Consider the following 25,697-nt stretch of genomic DNA (forward strand, 5'->3'; position numbering starts at 1 on the left):
GCTTCTCACTATCACACAAATTGGTGTATCTCCTTCAAAGCATGTGTCACAACCTTTCATTACCTTGTTTGTTTACTTTTTTGTTGTTTATCTTTTCTCCACTTCAAGTAGATTACAAAGTCCATGAGGAACTTTGTCTTGTATTTTGAATAGCTATCCCAATGCCTGGAACAAGGAAGCTCAATAATATTTTTTATGTTTTGTCTTTTTATTTATTTTTTTATTGGAGTACAGTTGCTTTACAATGTTGTGTTAGTTTATGCTGTACAATGAATGAATCAGCTATATGTATACAAATATCCCCTCAATAATATTGTTGACTGAATGTATCCATTAAAAAAAATCCAAATTTTATTGGATATCTCCTATATGCCAGTCACTACTGTAGGACATAGCAAGGTTAGTAATTCATTGCCTCTGCTTAAAAAAAAAAAAAAAAAAAAAAAACACAAAAAAACAAAAAAACAAAAAAACTTATATTTCCACTTAAGTGACATTAAATAGAAAAATGTACACATAACTAGTGTATTAATTTGCCAGGGCTACCATAATGAAGTACTGCAGTCTGGGTGGCTTAAATAACATAAATGTACTTTCTTACAACTCCAAAGGCTGGAAAGTCCAAGATCAAAGTAGTCTTTTCCAAGGCCTCCATGTCCAAATTTCCTCTTCATGTAAGGACACCAGACATATTGGAGTAGGGCCTATACAATGACCTTGTTTTTACTTAACTACCTCTTTAAAGACTCTGTCTCCAAATACAGTCACATTCTGAGGCACTGGGGTTTGCACTTCAACATACAAATTTGGGGGCGGGGTGCACAGTTCAGCCTATAACAATCAGTGAGTAAAAGATTATTTTCAATTGAGAAAACTAAAGGTGGAACTATAGAAGTTAGATGAAAGGTGATAAAATCAGGTCTTAGAGTATTTCAGAAAAGCTTTCCAGAGGCTGTGTGCCTAGTGTCAGGTCTTAAAGAGATTTTTATAGAGTCGTGAGAGTTGAATGGGCTGGTTGGCCATGGAGGTGCATTCAAGAGCCTCAGTCTGAATGAAGGTCCCTAGATGAGACAGTGAGGAGACATTGTAGAATCTCTGAATACTGAACCATCAGACTTGAAAGGAAGTTGAAAGGTCACCCGGGCTAAGTTCCCATTTGATTCAGGAATCCCTTGCCAAAGGACAATTCAGCTTCTGCTTATACCCCTCCCAGGACTGAATACTCATTAAGGCAGTTATTTTGATATTAGGCCAGCTCTGTTTGGCCAAAACAATGCCTTGGATGAAGAGGGGAGCATTTGCTCGAAAGGAGAGGACAGTAAAGTAGTGTGTGGGGCATGCCAGTGATGTCTTCATACCAACCGCCTTCAGGCACTTCTTTCTGATGTCATATTTTAATTCCTTCTTGCTGTAACCCCAGTCTCTGCTTTTTGTAATCCCTTTCTTGCTTGAACCTCCCTGTGGGTCAGGAGCCTTGGATTCTTGCCTTCTTTGGTTGTGCTACCATGGGCAAATATCTTTCACTCTCTAGTCTTCAATGTTCATGTCTATAATAAGGGACTAATTAATTAACACTGACTGTAATGTCTTCCTCACAAAGTTATTGTAAGACTATATGCAATAATAATAGGTATGAATGTGACCAACAGCATCAACTCCCAGCAGATGCAGAGGGGCCAGTCTGGGTTGAAGAGGTGGGTGGTTTCTCCGTTTGCCTGTTTTGCTGATGTTCATTTGACTTATTCTCAGCAAAATAAGCAAATGGAAAATTCATCCATCAACAAGCTACCTTTTATATTCCTGAGGGTGTCAGGAAGAATCATGAGGGTGTGTGTGTGTGTGTGTTTGTATGAACTATAGCAAAAAGAAGCATGGAAAGCTGCAGAGGGTAAAGTTGAGACTATCTTTTTTATGTGACCTTAGGTAGGTCTCTTCCATCATCTAAACCTCCACTTATTTATCTGTAATATGGATATACCAATGCCTGCCTCCACAAGGTTGTTCTGAGAAGTGAAAGTGATAAAGCAGGAGAGTGTTGGCATGGCTTCACGGGGGCAGGATCGTATTATTTCAAAGCCTGGCCGAACACCTCTGGCAACTTTGGAAAAGACTTTTCGCTGACTCGACACAATTGGGGAGCCCCACAATAAACAGCATCTAACTCCAGCACAGCCGGAGGCAGGCAGAGGTGGCAGCTGCCTTCTCCTGTGCGGAGGTTATTCACCCACATCATCTCCCTGCATCCCTGCCTCCCAGATCTCAAGCCTTGGCAAGGGACAAAGGCGGTCGGTGGGAACCCCCCCTCCCACATCTCCCCAGGCCAAGCACCTCGGGAGCTGTGGGGCAGAGAGGCAGAGCCTACTGCAGGGATGGAAAAACCTGAATGAAGGGGAGGTCCAGAGAAGAGGGGATTGGGCTGTAGGGCTGTGAAGGAAACGAGGGGGAGGGGGCGCTGGGGCTTTCGCTTGCTCCAGCGCTGCCAGCCCAGCCTGCCTGAAACAACCCGCGACAGCCTCCAGGGCCTTGACGAGAAGCCGGACTTCATTAGCACCATGCAGTGGATAAGGGGCGGATCGGGAATGGTGAGTGAACATAACCGCAGCTTCCCCAGCTTCAGTCCCCTAGCCCCACCCCCAGTTCCTTCACCAGCCGCCATGCAGTGAGCCCCCTAGCTTCTGCACACAGCCCTCTCCGCTGTCCTTGAGATACCAGCAAGCTTGCTGTGGCCATTTTAGGAGTCTTTGCTCGCCTGCCTGTGAGGAAAGCCCCCTCCCTTCTCCGTCCCCTTTCTTACCACCCCGGAGTGGGAGTGGGATAAGAGTGTGTGTGTGTTGGGGGGCGGGGGGTCACCTGGCAGACCAGAGAGGCAAGGGGGTGGGTAGAGGGACTCTCTGGGATCAGTGAGTCTCTCAGGAGAGAGGATTGGCTGGGGGCGGGTGGGGAGGCTGAGGGGTGGCACGGGGTTGGGAAAAAGGGGGGAGTTACAAAGCCTGGGATTGTGCAGGGGGCAGTATGGGAGAATTGCATTGTCCCCCAAATAGGCTGTGTGTATCCCCTTACTGGGAGAGCCAGAGAGCCCCTCTCAGAGAAGCTGCCTGGGGGAGTCCTAAAGCCTTTCTTTGCCTAGGCTGGGGTCACCCTGTCCACACTTGAGGCTTTGCCAAGGAGAGGCTACAGAACCTGCCATTCTGGAAATGGGTCCGGCCCCATTCGGTTAGAACTCTCTCTGCCACCCCCATCCAAGGAGTGTGTGCTTGTGTGTGTGTTTACTATCATCCTCCCAACAGTTCACTGTATGCTGTTATGTTCCCTTCTCTACCTGGAGACCTTGGAATGACTTCCTTTGCAGAGAGGAAGTGGTGGCTTCATCTTGATGATTCTCTGACTCAGCGAGGGGTAGCTCAAGTCTGGTTTGGGACTCTGGGGCATGGGAGGCCACCATGCCTTTGTCTTCAGCTGGGAGGCATCGGCAAGAGAGTCTTGGAGGTCAGTCAGGTTGGGTGAGCAGGCACTGATGGCAATGCCAGCCTACAGTTCCCCACTGCTACCCATAACCTGCAGCTGAAGGAAGGTAGCCTGAAGCTTTTGGGGAAAAATGGATATTTAACTCCTTTTTTGTTTCCATTCTGGAAGGGAGGCGTAAATCTGGTGTGGGCTAGGACTGTGTTCAGAGGAGTTTCCTCAGACCTCTGTTTCAGTGGTTCTTGAAATCATTCAGTCTGTATCTGCCAGGGCTTCAAGGGACTCTTCTCAGATCTTCCTCTTTCTGTGGGGTCCCATAAGGCTATTTCAAATGTTTGTAGAACCAGAAAGCAATAGAACAGGAAAAGACCTTCAGACCCGTGTTGTCCATCCAGGAAAGTTGTGATCCAGAGAGTGGGAGAGACTTGCCCAGGGCCACACAGCTCCATGAAGGTAAAGCTCAGTCCAGCACAAGAGTCTCCTGACTCTGTCAGTGTCCCTCTCCACTACTCCACAGAATCATCAAATGGTGCTGAGAAAGGCAGAAAGGAACAGAGAGTCATGATCTTGGTAAAAGACTTCTTTCATAATGAACCAATGCCATGAAATTTGCCTTAAAAAAAAATGAAAGTCCTAGTATTTCTGGAAGCTGGGTCTAGGAGATACTTCCCTTCTCCTCTAAGTATATTATAATGTAGGGATCCAGAGCCACCCATTGACAACAGAATAAGTTAATAGAGAAATCTGAAGTTTTGCTAATCGTGTATGAGAAAGAAGAGAGGGAAACAGAAACCTTGTGGAGACTATGTAATTGAAGATTGATGGAGAAATTGCATAATATTTTTAGGGGACTGAAGTAGTGAATATTGTATAATGAAAGCATTTATTTAACTGTTTGCCAGAATTCAAGTGATAGGGGTAGTAAATTCCATTACAGCCTGGAAAGCAAGAAACTTCTAATCTTGGTTCTGCTGTTTACTAGGAGTGCTTTGAACCTCAGTTTTCTCACCTATTAAATGGGGCTATTAATGATTACCAAAATCCTTCCAGATCTGAGATTCTCAGATTCCTAGGAGTAAATGTTGGGTAAAATTTAACTAGTGGTCCATTGTGAAAAAATAAGAGTGCATATTTAGCCACCATTTTATAATGTGGCTGGTCAAAAGGTCATTGCTCCTTGTTCTTTCATTTTCAAAGCCCTGAAAATTCATATTGAGCTTTTCATTACAGTCAGAGTTCTTCACTGAACACTCGACTGTTGAACTGATTGCAAGTGTCACATGTTATTCAAAGGTCCTTGAACATAAACCAGTTGGCATTTACAGAATAAAATCTGTCTCAGTAGATAGTGTTAAAAAAGAAAAAAAAATATGAGCTCACTTTTGATGGTAAATTGTTCAGTGTATTTATTCATAGCTTGTATCTGCAATGTCAGTTTGTGCTAGGTTAGGCAGTACTTCGAGTGAAGGGAACACTGATCTCAGAATCACAAGTCTGACATTGAAGGGCCTGGCTTTCATACTTCTCAACTCTGAAACACTTGACAGTTGTCAAACCTCTTTCATTCTCAGTATTCTCATCCATCAAATGGGGCAAAGTACCTTATCTCATAGATGCTACTGAGTTTCTTAATTAATTCAACAAAAATACAGAGGCTACTATGAATTGATACTGATCTAGGTATTGGAGGTTGCAGTGAACAAAATGAAATTCTCTGCTATCATATATCTTACATTTAAGGGGTTGAAGGGGCTCACTAAACAATTGCACAAATAACTATGCAATATGTCAGAAGGTGCTTAGCTCTAAGAAGAAAAAGAAAACCTAGTAAGAGAATAGAGATAGGGTTGGAATAATGTATTAGATGTCAGTCGAACCTCTCTAACTAAGAAACATTTGAGTGGATATGTGAAGGAAATGAAGGAACAAGGTCTGTGGGGATATTTAGGTGAAATGGGTGAAAAAAGAGCCAGAGAAAGAGAGAGAGAGCACATTTGGTTTGTTTAAGGAACACAAGGAGGCCACTGTCCTGGGGACATTTAATCTGAGTGAGATGGGTAATTTTTGGAAGGTTTCAAACAGATGAGGGACTTAATCTGACTTAAATTTTAAGAGGATAATACATTGTAGTGGAGCAAAGAGCTGTGAGGTAGCTCTTGTAATAGTTCAGGTTAGAGGTGATGGTGGCTTGGGCCAGGGTGATGATAATCTATATGAAAGGACTGTACTGAGCATTATAGATGATCTGTATCTTTCTCCTTTCTGGCCAGTCATCCAAATCTCAGATGGCTGAATGTGGAGCTAGAATGAACACAGAGTGGGTAGATTCATGCAAGGGAATTTTGTGTCTAAGTTAATGATCAAATGATCTTCTTTGGGCTCCTGGCCTCTAAGTGGGCTAACTAAGGGTTGATTCTGTATGGATTATCAATGAGTCAGTCTCTTGCTTTCTGGGATTCTGGAGAATATTAAGTATATTATTAGTATTTTGGAGATATGATACACTTAACATATGTAACATCTGGAATGGATCATTTTTAATACTCTCTTCTCTATGTGACAAAATTATTTTCAGTAATCATGTAATAATCAGTTCTAATAATTATTTTATTGATTTGTTTTTTTAATTTTCAAATAATTAACAATGAAAAAGAAGAATAATTCAATTTTAAAGATATGCAAATTCAGTAACATCTCATATTTGATCTAAAATCTGTACTTATTGAACAAAAGTACTACACTCTATAGTTTGTATTGTTTTCTCTGTTCTATATTTTAAACACAAATAAAAACTCTAATTGGTCACAAATGACAGAATTGAAATAACTTACATTGTATCTTTGACTACAATTATTGTGCTATCTTTGTTTACTTCAAACCTGCTACTTAAATTCTGGAACATTTAATCCCACAGGGATCTGCAGACATGAAATGCACCCAAAGCTACTTTGAATGCTTCTTAATCTGGGTTTCCCAGGTGGCACTAGTGATAAAGAACTCACCTGCCAATGCAGTAGATGTAAGAGACATGGGTTTTATCCCCGAGTGGGGAAAATCCCCTGGAGCAGGGCATAGCAACCCATTCTAGTATTCTTGCCTGGAGAATCCCATGGACAGAGGAGCCTGGTGGGCTCCTCCAGGAGTCCATAGGGTCACAAAGAGCTGGATATGATAGAAATGACTTAGCACCCATGCACACAAACCTTTTCAAAGTAAAATGAACTAAAGAAACTCATGTAAAATCTGTATACATGTTGGGGGTGGCAAGTGTACAACTGGAATCAGCTGAATCAACTCTGAATCAACTTCCATGTAGAATACAATATTATTAAAGGATAAGTAATAAAAGTTGCTTTGAGACTGTATGTATATATTACTAAAACTCAGTAATAACAATAGTTGTTTAATGTTTTGACCAATGAAAGATGTTTTTCAAGGAGGAATATTCTGTTACTGAGATTATTTAAAATTGCTGGTGCATGGTGATACTAAAAATACACTTTTACTTTTAGTCTTAAAATAATCTATAGGTAGTGCACTCTTTCATTACATACACTAAGGATTGTCTACTCCTATTGTTCCACTCTTGGTATGCCACTGCTTTGAAGACTATGGAATCTTGAACTAATTCCATGACAAATTTCATGTTGCCAGTATAAAAGCCACAGCATTTGAGCTGGTGGAAGTCTCTGCATAAGCAAGATAAAGTGGCAACTGGTAAGTTTAATGGTTGATTTATTTCTGCTATGAATAATAGGAATCTATTCACAGTGGCTTAAAACATGCAGATTTCATTCTTTCACATAAAATAGGTCAGAATATAGGCATACCTGGGCCAGTATAGTAGCTTTAAGAAGTCTTTGGGGACTTCTCTGCTCTACCATCCTTAGCATTTTGCTTTTATTCTGGAGGTTGCTCCATGATCCAAGATGGGTGTTGAAGCTCCAGAACATTTATTAATATCCATATTTTAGGTATAAGGAAGACATAAAAGAGGAGGAAACAGACTTGACCCTCCTTTTAAAGGAAACTTTCCGTGAAATTCTATTTAATACTTCTCCTTAAATCTAGTTGGTCAGAACTAAGTCACATGGACACTTTCAGCTGCAAGGGAAACTTGGAAATGTAGTCATATAAACTGGCTGGTTATGTGCACAACTAACAATCAGGGGAAAGATTTCTGATACAAAGGAATAAGGGGCCATTGGGAGATAACCTACAGTTATTGTCACAGTTAACCCACATGTATGCCAATCAGTGTAGAAATGCAGAGATTTAGGGCTTGAACTCAGCTTTGGACTATGAGCTACAACCTAATAGATGTGACCAACAGCTAAAATGTGGCCAATAGTAAAAATGCTGCCATCAATCTGGTGAAGGATCAATCAAGGCTTGATGTATTCTAGCCTTCCATTACATCCCCTTGGTGACAGTCTTTTTGTGAGACCAAGTGGATGGTAATATCCTTCACAGAGATCATGAATACAAAATGGGTATTTAGAGAGGGTAGGGAGGGGAGATGACTAATACAGTCTGAGCTATGTTAAGTCTAAGATGTTCAAACAGCCTCAAATGGGAGATAGCTAATAGGCAGTTTGTGATCTACACATTGAGCTCATAGGAGGATTGGGAGGCATTGGTTACAGTTGAAGTTCTGACAGTAGATGAATTGCCAAGTAGTTTGAAATGCAGATCAGCCTGGGAAAGTGAGGGGTAGGATCAGAATTTGAGCCTTCTCCTTTTTGTGGTCCTCTACTCTTGAGCAGACCCAATGTACTGTTTTATCTACTTTCTGGAATTTCCGTGGCAACAATATAATTTCGGGCTTTACTTTCTATACTGCTTAAGTTGCTTCTGGACAGCCTTAGCTATAATGTCCAATCTAGTTGATATTGGGTATAATTTAGCCCAACTCTTTAGATCAGGGGTCAGCAAATTACAGCCTAACGGTCAAATCCAGCCCACAGACTAAGAATGATTTTTACATTTCTAAATAGTTGGGAAAAAATGAAAGAAGAACATTTTTTGACATATATGAAATTACATGGAAATTTATATGAAATTCTAATTTCAGTGTCCCTAAAGTTTTATTGGTGATGGACAGGGAGGCCTGGCATGCTGCAATTCATGGGGTTGCAAAGAGTTGTACACAACTGAGTGACTGAACTGAACTGAAAGTTTTATTGGAGCACAGTCTTGCTCACTATGCCTTCTCGGTACAAAGGCAGATTTGAGTAGCTTTGACAGAAACGATATGGCCTGAAAAGCCTGAAATATTTATTATTTGGCACTTTAAACAAAAGGAGTGCGGACTCCCTGCCTCAGAGCCCTAGGGTTGCCATGGCAGTTCCTCACAGGAAGGGGATGGACAGGGGCAAGAAAAAGTTTGGATCTCCTACTTTTGATTTATCCAAAGCACCTAGGTTTTTGCTTTATGTGACTGTTGCTTGCTGCTGCTGCTGCTAAGTCGCTTCAGTCGTGTCCAACTCTGTGCGACACCATAGATGGCAGCCCACCAGGCTCCCCCGTCCCTGGGATTCTCCAGGCAAGAGTACTGGAGTGGGGTGCCATTTCCTTCTCCAATGCATGAAAGTGAAAAGTGAAAGTGAAGTTGCTCTTTTGTGTCTGACTCTTAGCGACCCCATGGACTGCAGCCTACCAGGCTCCTCCGTCCATTGGATTTTCCAGGCAAGAGTGGGGTGCCATTGCGTTATCCGAGGTTGTTGCTTACAGCTTTGGAAAAGGGTTTTACTTTCCCTGTGTTCTCCCTACTTCCCACACAAAAATTTTTTTCATGCCACTCATTTTGTAGATTGTGAAAACTGAGCCTCAGATAGAGAGGGTACTTTATCCAAGACCACAAACTGAGTGTAACTTGGAAAAGAATCCACATATTCAGCTATATTTCAATTAAAAAGAAAAAAAGAAAAGACACACACAGAATTCAAGAGATAGCAGTAGTAAATTCTGTTATAGCCTGGAAAGCAAGAAACTTCTAATCTTGGCTCTGCTATTTAATAGGAATGCTTTGAACCTCAGTTTTCTCACTTATTAAATGGGGCTATTAAAGATTACCAAAATCCTTCCAGATCTGAGATTCTCAGATTCCTAGGAGTAAATGTTGGGTAAAATTTAACTAGTGGTCCATTGTGAAAAAATAAGAGTGCATATTTAGCCACCATTTTATAATGTGGCTGGTCAAAAGGTCATTGCTCCTTGTTCTTTCATTTTCAAAGCCCTGGAAATTCATATTGAGCTTTTCATTACAGTCAGAGTTCTTCACTGAACACTCGACTATTGAACTGATCGCAAGTGTCACATGTTATACAAAGGTCCTTGAACATAAAACATCAGTTGGCATTTACAGAATAAAATCTGTCTCAGTAGATAGTGTTAAAAAAGAAAAAAAATATGAGCTCACTTTTGATGGTAAATTGTTCAGTGTATTTATTCATAGCTTGTATCTGCAATGTCAGTTTGTGCTAGGTTAGGCAGTACTTCAGGTGGAGGGAACACTGATCTCAGAATCACAAGTCTGACATTGAAGGGCCTGGCTTTCATACTTCTCAACTCTGAAACACTTGACAGTTGTCAAACCTCTTTCATTCTCAGTATTCTCATCCATCAAATGGGGCAAAGTACCTTATCTCATAGATGCTACTGAGTTTCTTAATTAATTCAACAAAAATACAGAGGCTACTATGAATTGATACTAATCTAGGTATTGGAGGTTGCAGTGAACAAAAAGAAATTCTCTGCTATCATATATCATATAACTTGGAAAATAATCCACATATCTAGTTATATTTCTATTAAAAATAATAAAGAAACACCCAGAATAATCTTTGACCAGATGTCTAGCATCGCTATGGCCCAGTCAAGTTAATACATAAAATTAATCATCACATAGCCTAACTTATCTTTCCAGTTTTCTGTGAGAATCGTTATGTATGAGTAGATAGGAAGGAACTGTGTAAATTTTGTTGCTCTCTACCCATAGGGGAAGATTATTATTCTTGATAAGACAGAAGGGATACACATGTGGGTAGGAAGAATATGATCTTTCCTACTACCCTGAATTCAGCTCTCAGAAGATGAGACCCAACTTACTCTTCTCTGAGTGTCAAGAGATCCAACAGGAATTTCATCCACAAATAACTATCCCTCCCGCCCCAGCCCAAGGCTTCTTGAATTCTCTGCTTGAGGAGAGACAAAAAGGCCCCCAAACAGTCCCATGACATGATGAGAGGAACTCCTTCTTAGGAACCTATTGTTTTGAGAAGTTTGTACATCAGGCTGTTTTTGGTGTGTGTGTGTGGGGGGGTGGTAGTTGTGTGTGTAAGTGTGTGTGTGTGCAAGAGAGAGAATGTGACTAGTTCTCCAAGTGATTAAGCTGTTCAATAATGAAAACCAAGCAGTGGCAGAAAACAAATGCATTCAGCTAGCTCTAAGAAGTCCTGTTGGCATGAAGAAATATTTTGTCAAAGTGCCTGTGTGGCATACAAGGGAAGTGGCATTTAAGTTGAGTAAGCTATGTAGAGATTTGGAGAAAAATCTTAACAAACTTGCATTATAATAAAAAATAAAGAATGAGATAGTGAAGTTTGTGGGGAGTCTGGGAGAAGCAGCAGGAATTGTGTGTGTAAAGTCCTTAAGGTTGAGATAGTTTTGTATGCTCAAACAACAGAAAGAAGGCAAGTTTGGCTGGAGCACAGTCAGAAGGGGAGACAAGTGGCATGATAAAAGTTAGAAAGTCAGGCAGGGACCAGATCACACAGGATCTTGTAGGCCCAGGGAGCTTGCAGGCCCAGGGAAGATATATACCACTATACTCAAAGATAGTATGGTTCTGTGTTTAATAGCATATTCAACCAGACTGCCTAGGTTCAAATTCTCACTCTGCCAGTTATTAGTTTAGTGACCTTGAACATGTTACCTAACCTTTCAGTGCTTCAATTATGGCCTCTGAAAAATGAGGATAATAATGGTCTATCCATACTGTTATTGTAAAGATTGAGTTATGCTAACATTGTGTGTGATAGTGCTGGGCACTGACAAGTGCTATTTATTATAAGTACAGTAGGAAGCATTTGAAGCTGTGGAATAATGCGATCTGCTTTGTGATATGAGAAATTGAATTTTTCAGGCTATAGAGGCTAGACTGAGGAGAGTGAAAGTGGAGAAGTCAAGCCCAGTTAAGAAACTGCTGCAGAATAAAGTCATTGGAGCTGAGAAGAGGGCAGATTGGACATAATTTTGAAGATAGAATCAATTAAAATTGATGCTGGATTGAGTGAGAAGTATAGGATAGGGAGGAAATGTGAAAGAAAACCTTTAGGTTTCTGGCTCTGTCACTGACTAGTTGTGTGATTTGGGGCAAAGGATTTAACCGGATATCCTAGGCTCTAGTTTCCTTATGTATTAATCAAGGTTCTCCAGAGAAACAGTACCAACAGGATATGTATGCACATGTGCACACACACACACACACACACAGTTGACTCTTGAACAACACAGGTTTGAACTGAGTGGGTCCACTTATATGTGCATTTTTTTCACCAAAATATAGACTGCAGTACTACATGATGTGAAACTGTGGTACAGAGGGCTGTCTGTAAGTTATACATGGATTTTCAACTGTGTTATTGCTCAGCACTCTTAACCCTTCCATTGTTCAAAAGTCAACTTTATAAATAAATAAACATACACATACACAGAGGGTGAGAGATTTATTTTAAATAATTGGCTCCTGTGATTGTGGAGATTCAAATCCAAAATCCATAGGGTAGGCTGGCAAGCTGAGAAAAGTTGCAGTCTGAGTCCAAAGGCAGTCTGCTAGCAGAATTCCTTCTTGTTAGAGGGATGTCAGTCTGTTTTAAGACCTTCAACTGAGGCCCACCCACATTGTGAAGTATGATCTGCTTCACCCACAGCCCACAGATTTAAATGTTGATGTCACCTAAAAGAATAATTTCACAGAAATATCCAGAATAATGTTTCACCAAATATCTGAGCATCGTGGCCCAGACAAATTGACACACACAATTAACCATCACACTTTATCTATGAAACTAGAATGATAGTCATCATTCGTCATTGGTACTATTGTGAAGATGAAATTATGTAAAGCACTTGAAACAGTGTATTTCACATAGCAAGGGTTCAAATAATGATCATCTTTATTATTTTAATGCAATAATAATCTCACATTTTGGGGGTATTTTGCATTCCCAAAGCCCCTTGACATACATGCATTTATGTAGGCATCACAACAGTCTTCATACTTTAAAGCTGGGGAAACTGAGACTGGGAGAGATGACATATCTTCTTTTCCTCTTGATGAAAGAGGAGAGTGAAAAAGTTGGCTTAATGCTCAACATTCAGAAAACTAAGATCATGGCACCCGGTTCCATCATTTCGTGGCAAATAGATGGGGAAACAGTGGAAACAGTGGCTGACTTTATTTTTCTGGGCTCCAGAATCATTGCAGATGGTGATTGCAGCCATGAAATTAAAAGACGCTTACTCCTTGGAAGGAAAGTTATGACTAACCTAGACAGCATATTAAAAAGCAGAGACATTACTTTGCCAAAAAAGGTCCATCTAGTCAAGGCTATGGTTTTTCCAGTGGTCATATATGGATGTGAGAGTTGAACTATAAAGCAAGCTGAGTGCCGAAGAATTGATGCTTTTGAACTGTGGTGTTGGAGAAGACTCTTGAGAGTCCCTTGGACTGAGAGGAGATACAACCAGTCCATCCTAAAGGAGATCAGTCCCGAGTGTTCACTGGAAGGACTGATGTTGAAGCTGAAACTCCAATACTGTGGCTACCTGATGCGAAGAGCTGACTCATTTGAAAAGACCCTGATGCTGGGAAAGATTGAGGGCAGGAGGAGAAGGGGACGGCAGAGGATGAGATGGTTGGTTGGCATCACTGACTCAATGGACATGGGTTTGGGTGGAGTCCGGGTGTTGGTGATGGACAGGGAGGCCTGGCATGCTGCGATTCATGGTGTCACAAAGTTGGACAGGACTGAGCCACTGAACTGAACTGAATTGATCTTCAAACAAAGCCAGGATGAGACCTTGAGCATTACTCACCCCGCTTGCCAGGAATGGATGTTTGCCTGGCTTCCTTCATTCCAGTGGTAAGGGGTACCAGTAATAAGATCATGAATGCAGTAGGGCTTGAGAATGCTGCTGCTGCTGCTAAGTTGCTTCAATTGTGTCCGACTCTGTGTGACCCCAGACAGTAGCCGAGCAGGCTCCTCTGTCCCTGGGATTCTCCAGGCAAGAATACTGGAGTGGGTTGCCATTTCCTCTGGGTTGAGAATAAGGGCTAACATTTACAAAGCCAATGTTCATCTTGTGACAGGCACTGCATTGCTCTGTTTTGCATGTGTATCTAGTTTAATCTTCCCAACAGTCCTATAAGGTAGGTGTGAAATTACCAGGTAGGTTGTGGAAGAGAACAGGGCTCTTAGGCTACATGCTGAGAACTCAAATAACTTTTGCTCCTTCCTCTCTCACTATTATAAATTCTAGAGATTGTGAAAACTGAGAGAAGCCATTTGAATGTTTGTGAGACATATGTATTTGGGTGTGTAAAGGTCAATGAGGCCTGGCAGAATGCCTTTTGTGTACAGAGCAGGTACTCCTATGAATATTTGTGGAATGGATGAGTGAACTGATGAAGGAAAAGATTCTTAAACTGCCTATAGTCAACCATACTGGAGCTGGCCCTAGAAAAGGCAGAGGAATTTGTGATAAATATTTTCTTTGGCCCAGGTGAGACACCCCTGAACCAGCCAGGCTGTTAGGTGAGGGTTACAGGCTGAAATGGGAAGCTTCAGAAGTCCTTCCTGAGAAAATTGCTTAACTCCTTTGGATACCAGTTTACTAATATGCAAAATGGGGCCATTTTATCCCTCTCTTTTTCTCTCTCTCTCTCCCACACACACATGCACACTGCCCTCCCCACTCCTTCATTCACTTATTCAATAATACATATTGAGCATCTGCTATGTACCAGACACTGTTTTAGGCACCAAATTGTGAACAAATCAGACAAAATCATGTTCTTATGGAACAAATTTTCTAGTACGGCAGATACATGATAAGCAAATTATTACATAAAGCATATAGTATGTTCTAAGTGCTAAAGAGAAAAAATACAGCAGGGAAGAGGGAGAAGAAGTATACATAGGGGCAGTTCAAATTTTAATTTCCTATTTTCGGCTGCACTTCTCTCACAAGTTTGCCATGAGTTTGAAATGTGATAAAAGGCTTGTTTAAGAAGCTGTGAATTTCCATTTCAATGTAAGCTGCAGTTATTCTTGGTGGGGGGGAGGATAATTTTTCTTGATCCTTATTTGCTGTTCTCTTTTCTATCAGTGTAGTAAGAGTTCTGATCTGGAGGACAAGAAATTTGGGTTCTAAGCCTAGCCCTGGTATGATAGTTTCTTAAAAATTCTAAATGTATAGAACTTTATGGACTCGAAAGTACTGTCCCCAGAACTGAGTTTTCTGGCTTTTAATTCTTGGTTCTTTCTATTCTACCATGAAGCAGTGAGAGCTGAGGTAAGTCTCTTTCCTTCTGAGAACCAGAGTGTTCCCCTTATGTAAGTGGAATTACCCTCCACCCCTTGCTAGCCTTCTTTGGCTGTTGTGAGGTCCAACCAGATAATGTCATAAAATGAGCCTGTAAGGGCTGTTTGCTGTGATCTGGAGAACTGGTACTCCTGCTTAAGTGACTTTTTTTTGTACTGTATAAATTGGTTGTATGTGTGGAGGTGGGAGAGTGAGCCTTTGGGACTGAGTGCAACTTTCCTTTTGCAGAAGCTGCTGGGTATAGTGGAGGAATCGATGAGTCTTAGCACCTCCAGAAATGAACAGTTATACAGAAACATTTAGCATCTCATGATGAAGTGGCAACCAGTGGTGTTCAGCCCCTTTTCACCACTCTGCTTTAGAGAAGTGGGAACCAGGACTAACCTTTTGACATTTAATACACAAGTGACTCATGACCTTTAGAGACTTCCCCTTGCTGCTTAGATATGATCTCATTCAGAATACTAGGGGTGGGATGGGGAACACTGAATAAGTAGAATCTTCGTTTAGTATTCCCCTCACTTTTTCTACTATAACAGTTATTCTCTTCTTAACCAAATGTTTTACTCCATATAGAACTTTCAAATTCATTATATCATCATCTTTTTAGTAGGTATTATTTGTTTCTTCTATTATAGATGAGGAAAATGAGGCTCAGAGAGTATATTATTTGCCTAAAGTAAGGGGAAAAGATAATATTCAAACCTTCAAATAGTAGTAATTGTTAGCATTTACTGAGCTTCCTATATGCCAGTCATTATTCTAAGTGCTTTACATGAATTCACTCGTAAACCCTCACCAACAACTGTCAGAATCTCTCTATTTTTCAGGTGAGGAAATGACAATACTAAGAGTCTGGAGCTTGCTTAAAGTGAAGGGCAGAGTGAGTACCAGGACATTATAGAATTCTCCCCATTTTAAAGGTAAAAAAAAACGAGGCTCAAAAACATTAAGAAACTTGCTCAAGGTCAAGCAACCAACAATCGGAAGAACTGAGGTTGAAATTCAGCAAGCTGACTCTAATGCCTATGTTCAGACTCTCAAACTATACTGCTTCTAGTGTAGGGCTCTTTGTAACCAGGTTAATTGAAGCAGAGAGAAAGAAAAAGGGGGTGCATATTAACATTACACAGCATATTTAACATTTAAAAATTAATTTTTAATGAATATAACAGTCACATCTTTAAAAATCAAGCAAACTTTTTAAATGTATAAATGAATGAACCTTATTCATCCGGGTCCCCCCATTAGAGGTTACTAGAGTTTCTTTATGCAGATATGAGCAAAATTATTTTATTTTCTTTATTCTTCATCCCCCAAATCATACATTTTATGTACCATTCAATATATTTCTTTGTACTTCTTTACTGAAGTATAATTAACTTATTATATTAGTTTCAAGTGTACAACATAGTGATTCAATATTCTTATACTCTACCAAATGATCATAACAGTAACTCTAGTTATAATCTGCCACCATACAATGTTATTATAACATTATTGACTATATTCCCTATGCTGTACATTACATCACCATGAGTTATGTATTTTATAACTGGAAGTTTGTGCCTGTTAATCTCTCTCATCTATTTTACTCATCCCTTCCCCCTCTCCCCTCTGACAGTCACCAGTTTTTTTTTCTCTGTATCTGAGTCTGTTTCTGTTTTATTATGTTTGCTCATTTGTTTTTTTAGAATCCACATATAAGTGAAATAATACAGTATTTTTCTTTCTCTGTCTGACTTGTTTCACTTAGCATAATACCTTCTAGGTCCACCTGTGTTGTCTCAAATGGCAAGACTCCATTCTCTTTAAGGCTGAATAATATTCCAGATCTTCTTTATCTATCAATCCATTAATGGACACTTTAGGCTGCTTCCATATCTTGGCTATTCTAAATAATGCTGCAATGAACATAGGGGTATATATATCTCTTCAAATTGTGCTTTTGCTTTCTTTGGGTGCCCAGAAATGTAATTCTTGTATCATATACTGCTGTTGCCTCTGCTGCTACTAAGTCGCTTCAGTCATGTCCAACTCTGTGTGACCCCATAGATGGCAGCCCACCGGGCTCCGCCATCCCTGGGATTCTCCAGGCAAGAGTACTGGAGTGGGTTGTTGCCATTGCTTTCTCCAGTGCATGAAAGTGAAAAGTGAAAGTGAAGTTGCTCAGTCATGTCCGACTCTTCGCGACCCCATGGACTGCAGCCTACCAGGCTCCTCCATCCATGGGATTCTCCAGGCAAGAGTACTGGAGTGGGGTGCCATTGCCTTTTCCGATTGTATCGTATAGAAGTTCTATTTTTAATTTTCTGAGGAACTGTTTTCCATAGTGGCTTCACCAATGTACATCCCCAGCAACAGTGCACAAGGATTCCCTTTTCTCCACACCTTTTCCAGTACTGTCACTTATCTTTTTAATGATAGCCAATCTGACAGGTGATATTTCATTGTGGTTTTGATTTGCATTTCCCTGATGATTAGTGATGTTGAACATCTTTTCACATATCTGTTAGCCATCTCTATGTGTTCTTTGGAAAAATGTCCATTCAGGTCTTCTGCCCATTTTTCAGTCAGATCTTTTTTTTCCAATATTGAGTTATATGATATTGTGTATCTTTATATTAACCTCTGATCAGCTATCTCATTTACAAATATTTTCTCCCATTCATTAGGCTGCCTTTTCATTTTGTTGATAGCTTCCTTCACCACATAAAATCTTTTTAGCTTTATGTAGCCTCATTTGTTTGTTTTTGCATTTGTTTCCCTTGCCTGAGGAGACACCTAAAAGAAAATATTGCTGAGACTGATGCCAAAGAGCATACCATATGTTTTCTTCCAGAATTTTTATGGTTTCAGGTTTTAACATTCAAACCGTTAATCCATTTTGAGTTTAATTTTGATATATGGTATGAGAAAATAGTCAAGTTTGATTCTCTTACATATGTATGTCTATTTTTCCCAACAACATTTATTGAAGAGGCTGTTTTATCCCCATTGTATGTTCTTGCTTTCTTTGTTATAGATTAATTAACTATATAAAAGTGAGCTTTCTTCTGGACTCTCTAATCTGTTCCATTGATAGATGTGTCTGTTTTTGTGCCAGCAGTATACTGTTTTGATTATTGTAGCTTTGTAGTCTAGTTTTAAATCAGGGAACATGATACCTGGGCTTCCCTGGTAACTCAGCTGGTAATTCAGGCTGCAATGCAGGAAACCCTAGTTTGATTCCTGGGTCAGGAAAATCCCCCGGAGAAAGGATAGGCTACTCACTCCAGTACTCTTGGGCTTCTTGGTGGCTCGGTAAAGAATCTGCCTGCAATATGCGAGGCCTGGGTTCCACCCCTGGGTTGGGAAGATCCCCTGGAGAAGGGAATGCCAGCATACTCCAGTATTCTTGCCTGGAGAATCCCCATGGACAGAGGAGTCTGGCAGCTACAGTCCACAGGGTCACAAAGAGTCAGACATAACTGAGTGACTAAGCACACACACATACACAGCATGATGCATCCAGCTTTGTTCTTTTTTTCTTAAGATTGTTTTGGCTATTTAGAATCTTTTATGTTTCCATACCAGTGTTAGAATAATTTACTCTAGTTCTGTGAAAAATGCCATTATCTGTATCTTGATAGAGATTGAATTGAATCTGTAGATTGCCTTGGAGAATATTAACAAAATTAATTCTGCATATTTCTTTTTTCATACAATATATCTTTCAGATGTCTCCACATCAATCCACAAAGACTTTCAGAAGTCTCATCTTGATGCTCACAAATCTCTACAAACCTCTATCGATCTGTGTGTCCTGCACACATCTTTTTATTTTTTACCAACCTTTGGTAGTGTCCAACTCTGTTTACATCTTCGCTCAGAGCCTCACTGCTAGACTATCTGGGACTTCTATAGAAAATATAGTGCCTAAACTAATTCCTTGGTCTTCCTCTGACACATAATCCAGTATCTTACAAACTCCCTAGCTGAACTAACCCCCTCCCCTCCTATTGCAGTTTCAACTTACTCCTATCATCTACCTACCTACCAGCCAATCTACCTGCTTATCTGTATAATGCTTGTTGGGCATCTATTCTGAGCAAAGCACCATGCTTACTTTGATGATGAATGCTTAGTGTCCTTGCTGTTCAGCAGTTTTCAGTTTAAATGGAGCCTGTAAATAAATAATCTTGGACATAGGAGTCAGAGAAGTAGCGGATTGAGTGAGTCATGAGGCCCAAGGATGGAATTATTCAGATTAGGCTCCTAAACTAAACACTGGGCCTCAGGGAAGTGTTCACTGCCCATATAAACCCTGAATTAATGCATTATTGGGTTTGGACTTCCCAGAAAAATCCTGAACCTGATATGAAAGCATAGTACTTCCTCTGAAGGGTCTTTTAGACCCTTGCTACTTTCTTCTAACTAGTCCTTTCTACTCTGAGTAGAGGCAAGTTGTCTGACCCGCCAGCTTGCTTGAAATGGAACTGCAATAAGCCTCCACCCTCACCCCCATCCCCCGCAAAAAAAAAAAAAAAAGAGAGAGAGAGAGAGAGAAAGAAAGAAATAGGCCCAAAATAAATCATGTAAAGAAACAGGAGGAAATGCTGGTTCTGGGTATTTATTCAGCAATGTATTCAGTCTTTGGCCACAGGAGGGCGGTATAGGCAATGTTTCTTGAGGGAAGGGCTTCCTTCTGAGTGGTGGTTTAGGATGGCTTCTGCCAACAGGGAACAGAAAACCAAAGAGGTCCTGAAATTCTCAGGCTGTAATCTGGAAATTTTAGTCCCTTTGGAGAAGTTCTAACTAACGGGAGCCCTAGGGGAAGGGAGGCAGTGCAAAGGTTGGTATTCACAGCCCACAGCAGAGAATAATTCCATGACACTTTTCTTCTACATCCTAAATTGTGAATCAAGAGGACTATGCCTTGATCTTCATTCACTCATTCATTCATTTACCATTTAGTTATTCACTCATTTAAAAATACTTATTGAATTCCAAGCACTGTTCTAGGTGCTAGAGATACAGCAATGAAAAAAACAGTCTCTACCTTCATGGAGCTTACACTTTATAAAGGGAGAAAACAAACCAATAAACAAATAATTATAACATTTCAAGGCTAGAAAGAAAAGCAGGATTATGGAATAGACAGTGATTGGATGGTTCAGGGATGGACTCCTTTTGAAGAGATGTAATTATACCTAAACTTGTAGATAGCTAGGAGAAAAATCTTCAGGCAGAGTCAAATTCTTAATCCTGTCTGATTTTCCCTGTAAAATGCCACCCACACAACTATACAATTATATGCAACCTTATTCTTTAACTTAAACCAATCACTCGCCTTTCCTCGGGGTACCCCACTTGAGACCAAATCCACGTCTGCCACATTTTTAGCAAGGCTGTTGAAATTTTAAAACAACCAATGCTTTAAGTTACAACTTTAAAACAAGTCACGGTCTTTTAAGTTTTAAGTAAGTTTAAGGACTTGTTTGAGGTCATACAGCTTTAGCTTTTCATCCACTGTCCTTTTTTCACTTTGCCATCAGCTTCTCAAGGCATTGTGGGGGCACAGCAGCACACGAAGGCATCAGCCACTTTAGGTGAACATGAGTTCACAGGTAGCTCTTCCTAAGAACTAGTGTTTAGAATAAGGGAAGTGACAGTTTCACCATACTCCCCATTGTCACTTCCACCTGTATGTGTGTTCTGAGGGATGTGTGGGCAAACTTCCCAAGCAAAAGTCCCAAGGGGACTGTAAATCATGCCACAAGGGGAAGGGCTTAAAGAAATGTCATGTTTACTTGGAAAACGTGTGTGTGTGTGTAAGATAGGTGTTCGGGGGGGATCAGAGTTTGAACTCATGATAGATATCTTCAAACACTTAAGAAGACTGTTGCTTAGATGGGTAGATCCTTCTTGCATAGCCCAGAGGCGAACAAATGGACAGAAACCAGAGAAGAGTGAATTTTAGCTCAAAATGAATAATGGCTTTGGAAGCTACAGGATGAGATTTTTTTTTTCTTCTTCTTGTTACTGAAGATATTCTAATGGCTGCTAAACAAAACTTATCAAGGATATTGGAGGAAGAAAAAGTGGGCTTTGGAAATAGATCTCAATTTAAATCCTGCTATTGGATTTGGGAACCTATATGGCTATGAACAAATGATGTAAACATTCTTAACCTTAGTTTTCTACTCCTTAAAATAATAATAACAGTTACTTCTTTGGGGGCTTCTGGGAAGGATTAAATATAATATGTTGAAAAGCCTAAAGTAGATACTTCTTCCTCCCACTCTACTTCCTCTACCCTGTCACATATACTGTAGTGAGGAGTCCTACAAAGGGAGGTTGGGAGGAAATAACTTTTTTTCCATTTCAAGTATGGAATTCTTTGATTTGCTCTATAATCATCAACTTTATTCATTATCTGATTATGCTTAGAATACTATGACTTTGAAATTACATGCATTCGTGATTCTTTTTCTCACTAGACTGTAAGTTTCCCAAGAGGCTCTCTTTACCCCTTAGCTGTCAAAATAACTGCTTACTGAATTTAACTGCTGAATAACTGAACTAACCAAGAGTTCCTGTCCTCAGGGAATTGCCTCTCCTAAATAGAACTGACATAATGAATGTACAAGAGCATCTAGTCATATAGGTTACCAAGAAAATTAACAGACAAGGTTTAATATCTTCAGATTGTCCATGGCAAACATCAGGGACTATGAGGTGGCTGAGGTGGGAGTTGGATGGCCAACTGAATGAGTAGCAATAGGGGTCAGGACAAAATGTGGAACTTTCCTTGGGTATGCTTTCTGATAGAAGTGGGGCTTTGGGAGCTATTTGAACCATGAGAAAACCAAGCATTGGCTTTTCCCTGAGAGAAGGCAAATATTTAAGACCTAGATATCATACCTGGGTGGTAGGCCATTTGGATTCAAGTCAGAACATTGAAACAGTTTATTCTTGTGACTGAGGAGATATCATGTCAAATGCTTTTGGAAGGTGGAACATGTGTCACCTAGTGGCATTTATATAGCATAGTGTTGAAAAGCATAGGCTCTAGAGCCAGACAGGGTTGGTTTGCACCTCGGTTCCATCACTGACTAGCTATGTGACATTGGGCAAGTTATTTAAGGTCTATGCCTCAATCCTCTCATCTGTAAAATAATGACAATAATAGTATCTTCCTCATAGTGTTATTGTGAGGATTGAAATAATTAATATATGTAAAAGGCTTAGAACAATTCTATGAGTAAGCACTCTATAAGCATTTATTATTATTATTATTATCTAATGAGTTCCCTTTGGATCCTGAGAAATATGCTGGGTACTTATAGTAATTTCAGTGTGAGTTTGGAAACATTTATATTCTAGACAATATTTATAAGTTTATATTATATATATATTTATATTTATAAACAAACATTTATATTCTGAATAATATAATTCTATATTATATTCTAATCCATGTCATTAGCTCCTCAGCAGTGGCTGTAATAGAAGTAGTGATAATATCTGGCTCAAAAAGATGAAAGAACTTTTCACCAACTGAAATTGTCCAAAGGACTACCAGGTTATCTTAGGAGAGAGGAACCTTTCTATTGTCGTGGGTGTTGGAGCGGAAAACTGGATGAGGATGTTACAGAAGGGATTGAAGGATGAAATTGGGACTTTGCTATGCCAAGAGAGTTTCTGATTTCTTGATTCTTATCAGCAGAAGGGCTGCCTTTGAGGTGCTTCTTGAAATGTCAGGGCCTCTTCTAATTTTTTGAAATTAAAATTGTGAGTCACCTTACACAGAAAGCTAACTGTAAATAAATGGGGCTGGGATCAAATGTCATGTTTCAAAGTCTGAAATCCCCCAAAAGTACTTTCAAGACTCAAGAAATGAGTTTTGTTTTCTGCTCTGCCAGTAATTAATTATGTAACCGTGTATAGCTTACTTTCTCTGGGCCTCAGTTTCCTAACCTAGAATATGAGGGGTTAGAGTAGATTTTCTCTGAGGTCTCATAAGGTTACCTTCTGTGGTTGGGATATATAATTCTCTGAGTAGAAACAACTAGGTGAAGGAGCTATTCATGTTTTCAGCAGATGTTTATGAAGCACCTGCTAAGTGTCAAGCAAAGGATACCAGATTGGCAAGGCATTGTATGCCATGCTACAGAATTTGCCTTAAAGGCAGTGGGGAGCCATGGAAGGCCTTTGAACAGAGGAACTATATAACTCAGTGTTCAGCTGTGGAAATTATATTGCTCTAGTTATTTTCAGCAGAGTTTTAATATAGAAAATTTAGTGTTTCCAAAATTGGTAGAAGGGCTGAAGGGGCAAGCTTTAGACTAGGCCTCCAGGAATGAATCTCAGAATGAATACAGCTGTTTTCTCTGCCAGAAGAAAGAAGGTAAAGCATCAGCAGCTTTGGGAACACTGTACCTGATTTGCAATCTAGGAATTAGGAATCTGCCACTGCCTTAACTATTGTATAGAGTATCATTATGCCTGCTAGATCCTCCATAGCAAAAACAAATAAGTAAAAATATTTGAAAGTCTCATTCCCTGCTTGTACAAAGACACAAAGCAGGGTCTAGACACTGAGACCTATGGAAAGGTAACACAGCTGCAGAAAACTCTAAAACCCCACCATTCTACTTGTCACTAGAAGCAGCAGAAGTATGTTTTCTGTATTATCACTTTCTTTCAAATATTGTGCATATGCCTATGGTTGGCAGAAATAAATCACATCCAAAACAATGGATGCAAAGAAGTTTGAGAAATCACAGGTTGTTGTTGTCATTTTGGTTTTTATTAATAGCTTTTCAGCAATACAGGAAGGTAAGCTAGAAGGAGGGTGGCATGGATTCTCAGCATCCAGTATATAGTATCCACCATAGAATTAAGAAGAACAGGACTGCTTTTGAAAGAGATAATTTGTCCAGGAGAGTAGAGGCTGAATTGGGGAGACAGAGCAGCACAAAAGACCACAGTAGCTGGCAGTAGGGAGAGAGAGGAAGAACACATTCCTCAAGGAGGAAGAGAATCACCAAGACTTAGAGACTGGTTGGCTAGTAGCAAGGTGAGGGAAAAGGAAGACTTATGGATATTTCCTTCGTATCTCCTTGGCTAATTCTGTGTGTGACATTCCCAAGGGACAGGGAACTCAGGGAAAATAGGAAGCTGGCAGGGGTGGGAGAAAACTGCTTTGATTTTGGACTTACCAAATTTGAGGTTCTTGTGAGATATTCAGGAGACATCCAGAAGGCAGGTGGAGATTCATCTCTGGAGTTCAAGAGAGTTACCTGGGGCTTATCAGCTAACCCCCAGGGAGGTTGTAAGCTCCCTGCAGGCAAAGACCTATGCCTGTTTTGTTCCTCCACTGGTGTCCTGTAACCTTGTTGAAAGGTGGTACTTCAGTGTGTAATGTAGGTGGCGGGTAGTTAAAGCCTTGGGAATGGATAGGTCCATCATTCAGTGCAAGTGTGGAATAAGAAGAAAAGGGGACTGAGATTAGAGGAACTTTGAGAAATCATGGCCTTAATGACTAAATGAAGAACCCAAACAGGAAGCAAAGATAATACAATCAGACAGGTCATGTGAATGTGTCCCCAAGGCAGAGGGAGTAAGGAAGGAGTAAGGCATCAATGGAGACCAGACCATTCAGAAGATGATGGAAATTTGAATTCTTTCCATCTTTTGGCTATGGTGAATAATGCTGTTATTAATACACACATACAAGTTTGTTTGTGTGGCATGTTTTAATTTTTCTTAGGTGTATATATAAGAGTGGAATTGTTGGGTCAAATGGCAACTCCATGTTTAAGTTTTTGAGGAACTGCAGACTATTTGCCAAAGTGGTTTCATCATTTTACATTCCCACCGGCAGTGTTATGAAGGTTCCAATTTCCCACATCCTCCCCAACACTTATTATGTAGCTTTTTGATTATAACCATCCTAGCATGGGATGGGGGAGCCTGGTGGGCTGCTGTCTATGCGGTTGCACAGAGTCGGACATGACTGAAGTGACTTAGCAGCAGCAGCAGCATGTGTAATGTGGTATCTCATTACAAATCTGATATAGCAAATATCTTTCATTTGCATTTTCCTGATGATTAATATCGTAAGGGATTTGATTTAGGTCATACCTGAACAGAACTGAATAGTCTAATGGTTTTCCCTACTTTCTTCAATTTAAGTCTGAATTTGGCAATAAGGAGTTCATGATCTGAGCCACAGTCAGCTCCTAGTCTTGATTTTACTGACTGTATAGAACTTCTCCATCTTTGAATGCAAAGAATATCATCAATCTGATTTCGGTGTTGACCATCTGGTAATGTCCATGTATAGAGTCTACTCTTGTGTTGCTGGAAGAGGGTGTTTGCTATGACCAGTGTGTTCTCTTGGCAAAACTCTATTAGCCTTTGCCCTGCTTCATTCTGTACTTCAAGGCCAAATTTGCCTGTTACTCCAGGTATTTCTCGGAGAAGGCAATGGCACCCCACTCCAGTACTCTTGCCTGGAAAATCCATGGACAGAGGAGCCTGGTAGGCTGCAGTCCATGGGGTCGCTAAGAGTTGGACAAGACTGAGCGACTTCACTTTCACTTTTCACTTTCCTGCATTGGAGAAGGAAATGGCAA

The 25,697-nt window shown here is 40.3% G+C and overlaps 1 protein-coding gene across 7 annotated transcripts in view; it reads left to right on the forward strand.

The window, feature by feature from the left end:
* The window catches only part of ARHGEF9 (Cdc42 guanine nucleotide exchange factor 9), a 420,722-nt gene that overhangs the window by 196,542 nt on the left and 198,483 nt on the right, over positions 1 to 25,697 (forward strand). The window contains exon 1 of one of the 7 annotated variants that reach the window (XM_070783852.1): positions 2,082 to 2,582. The exons of the other annotated variants lie outside the window; for them this stretch is intronic. Within the exon in view, the coding sequence (XP_070639953.1) occupies positions 2,553 to 2,582 (30 nt within the window). The 5' untranslated portion in view covers positions 2,082 to 2,552. Of the gene's footprint in view, positions 1 to 2,081; positions 2,583 to 25,697 lie in introns of those variants that run through there. 7 annotated transcript variants of the gene reach the window in all.

The sequence above is a fragment of the Bos indicus genome, chromosome X (genome assembly GCF_029378745.1).
Source record: "Bos indicus isolate NIAB-ARS_2022 breed Sahiwal x Tharparkar chromosome X, NIAB-ARS_B.indTharparkar_mat_pri_1.0, whole genome shotgun sequence".
NCBI classification, from domain to species: Eukaryota; Metazoa; Chordata; class Mammalia; order Artiodactyla; family Bovidae; genus Bos; species Bos indicus.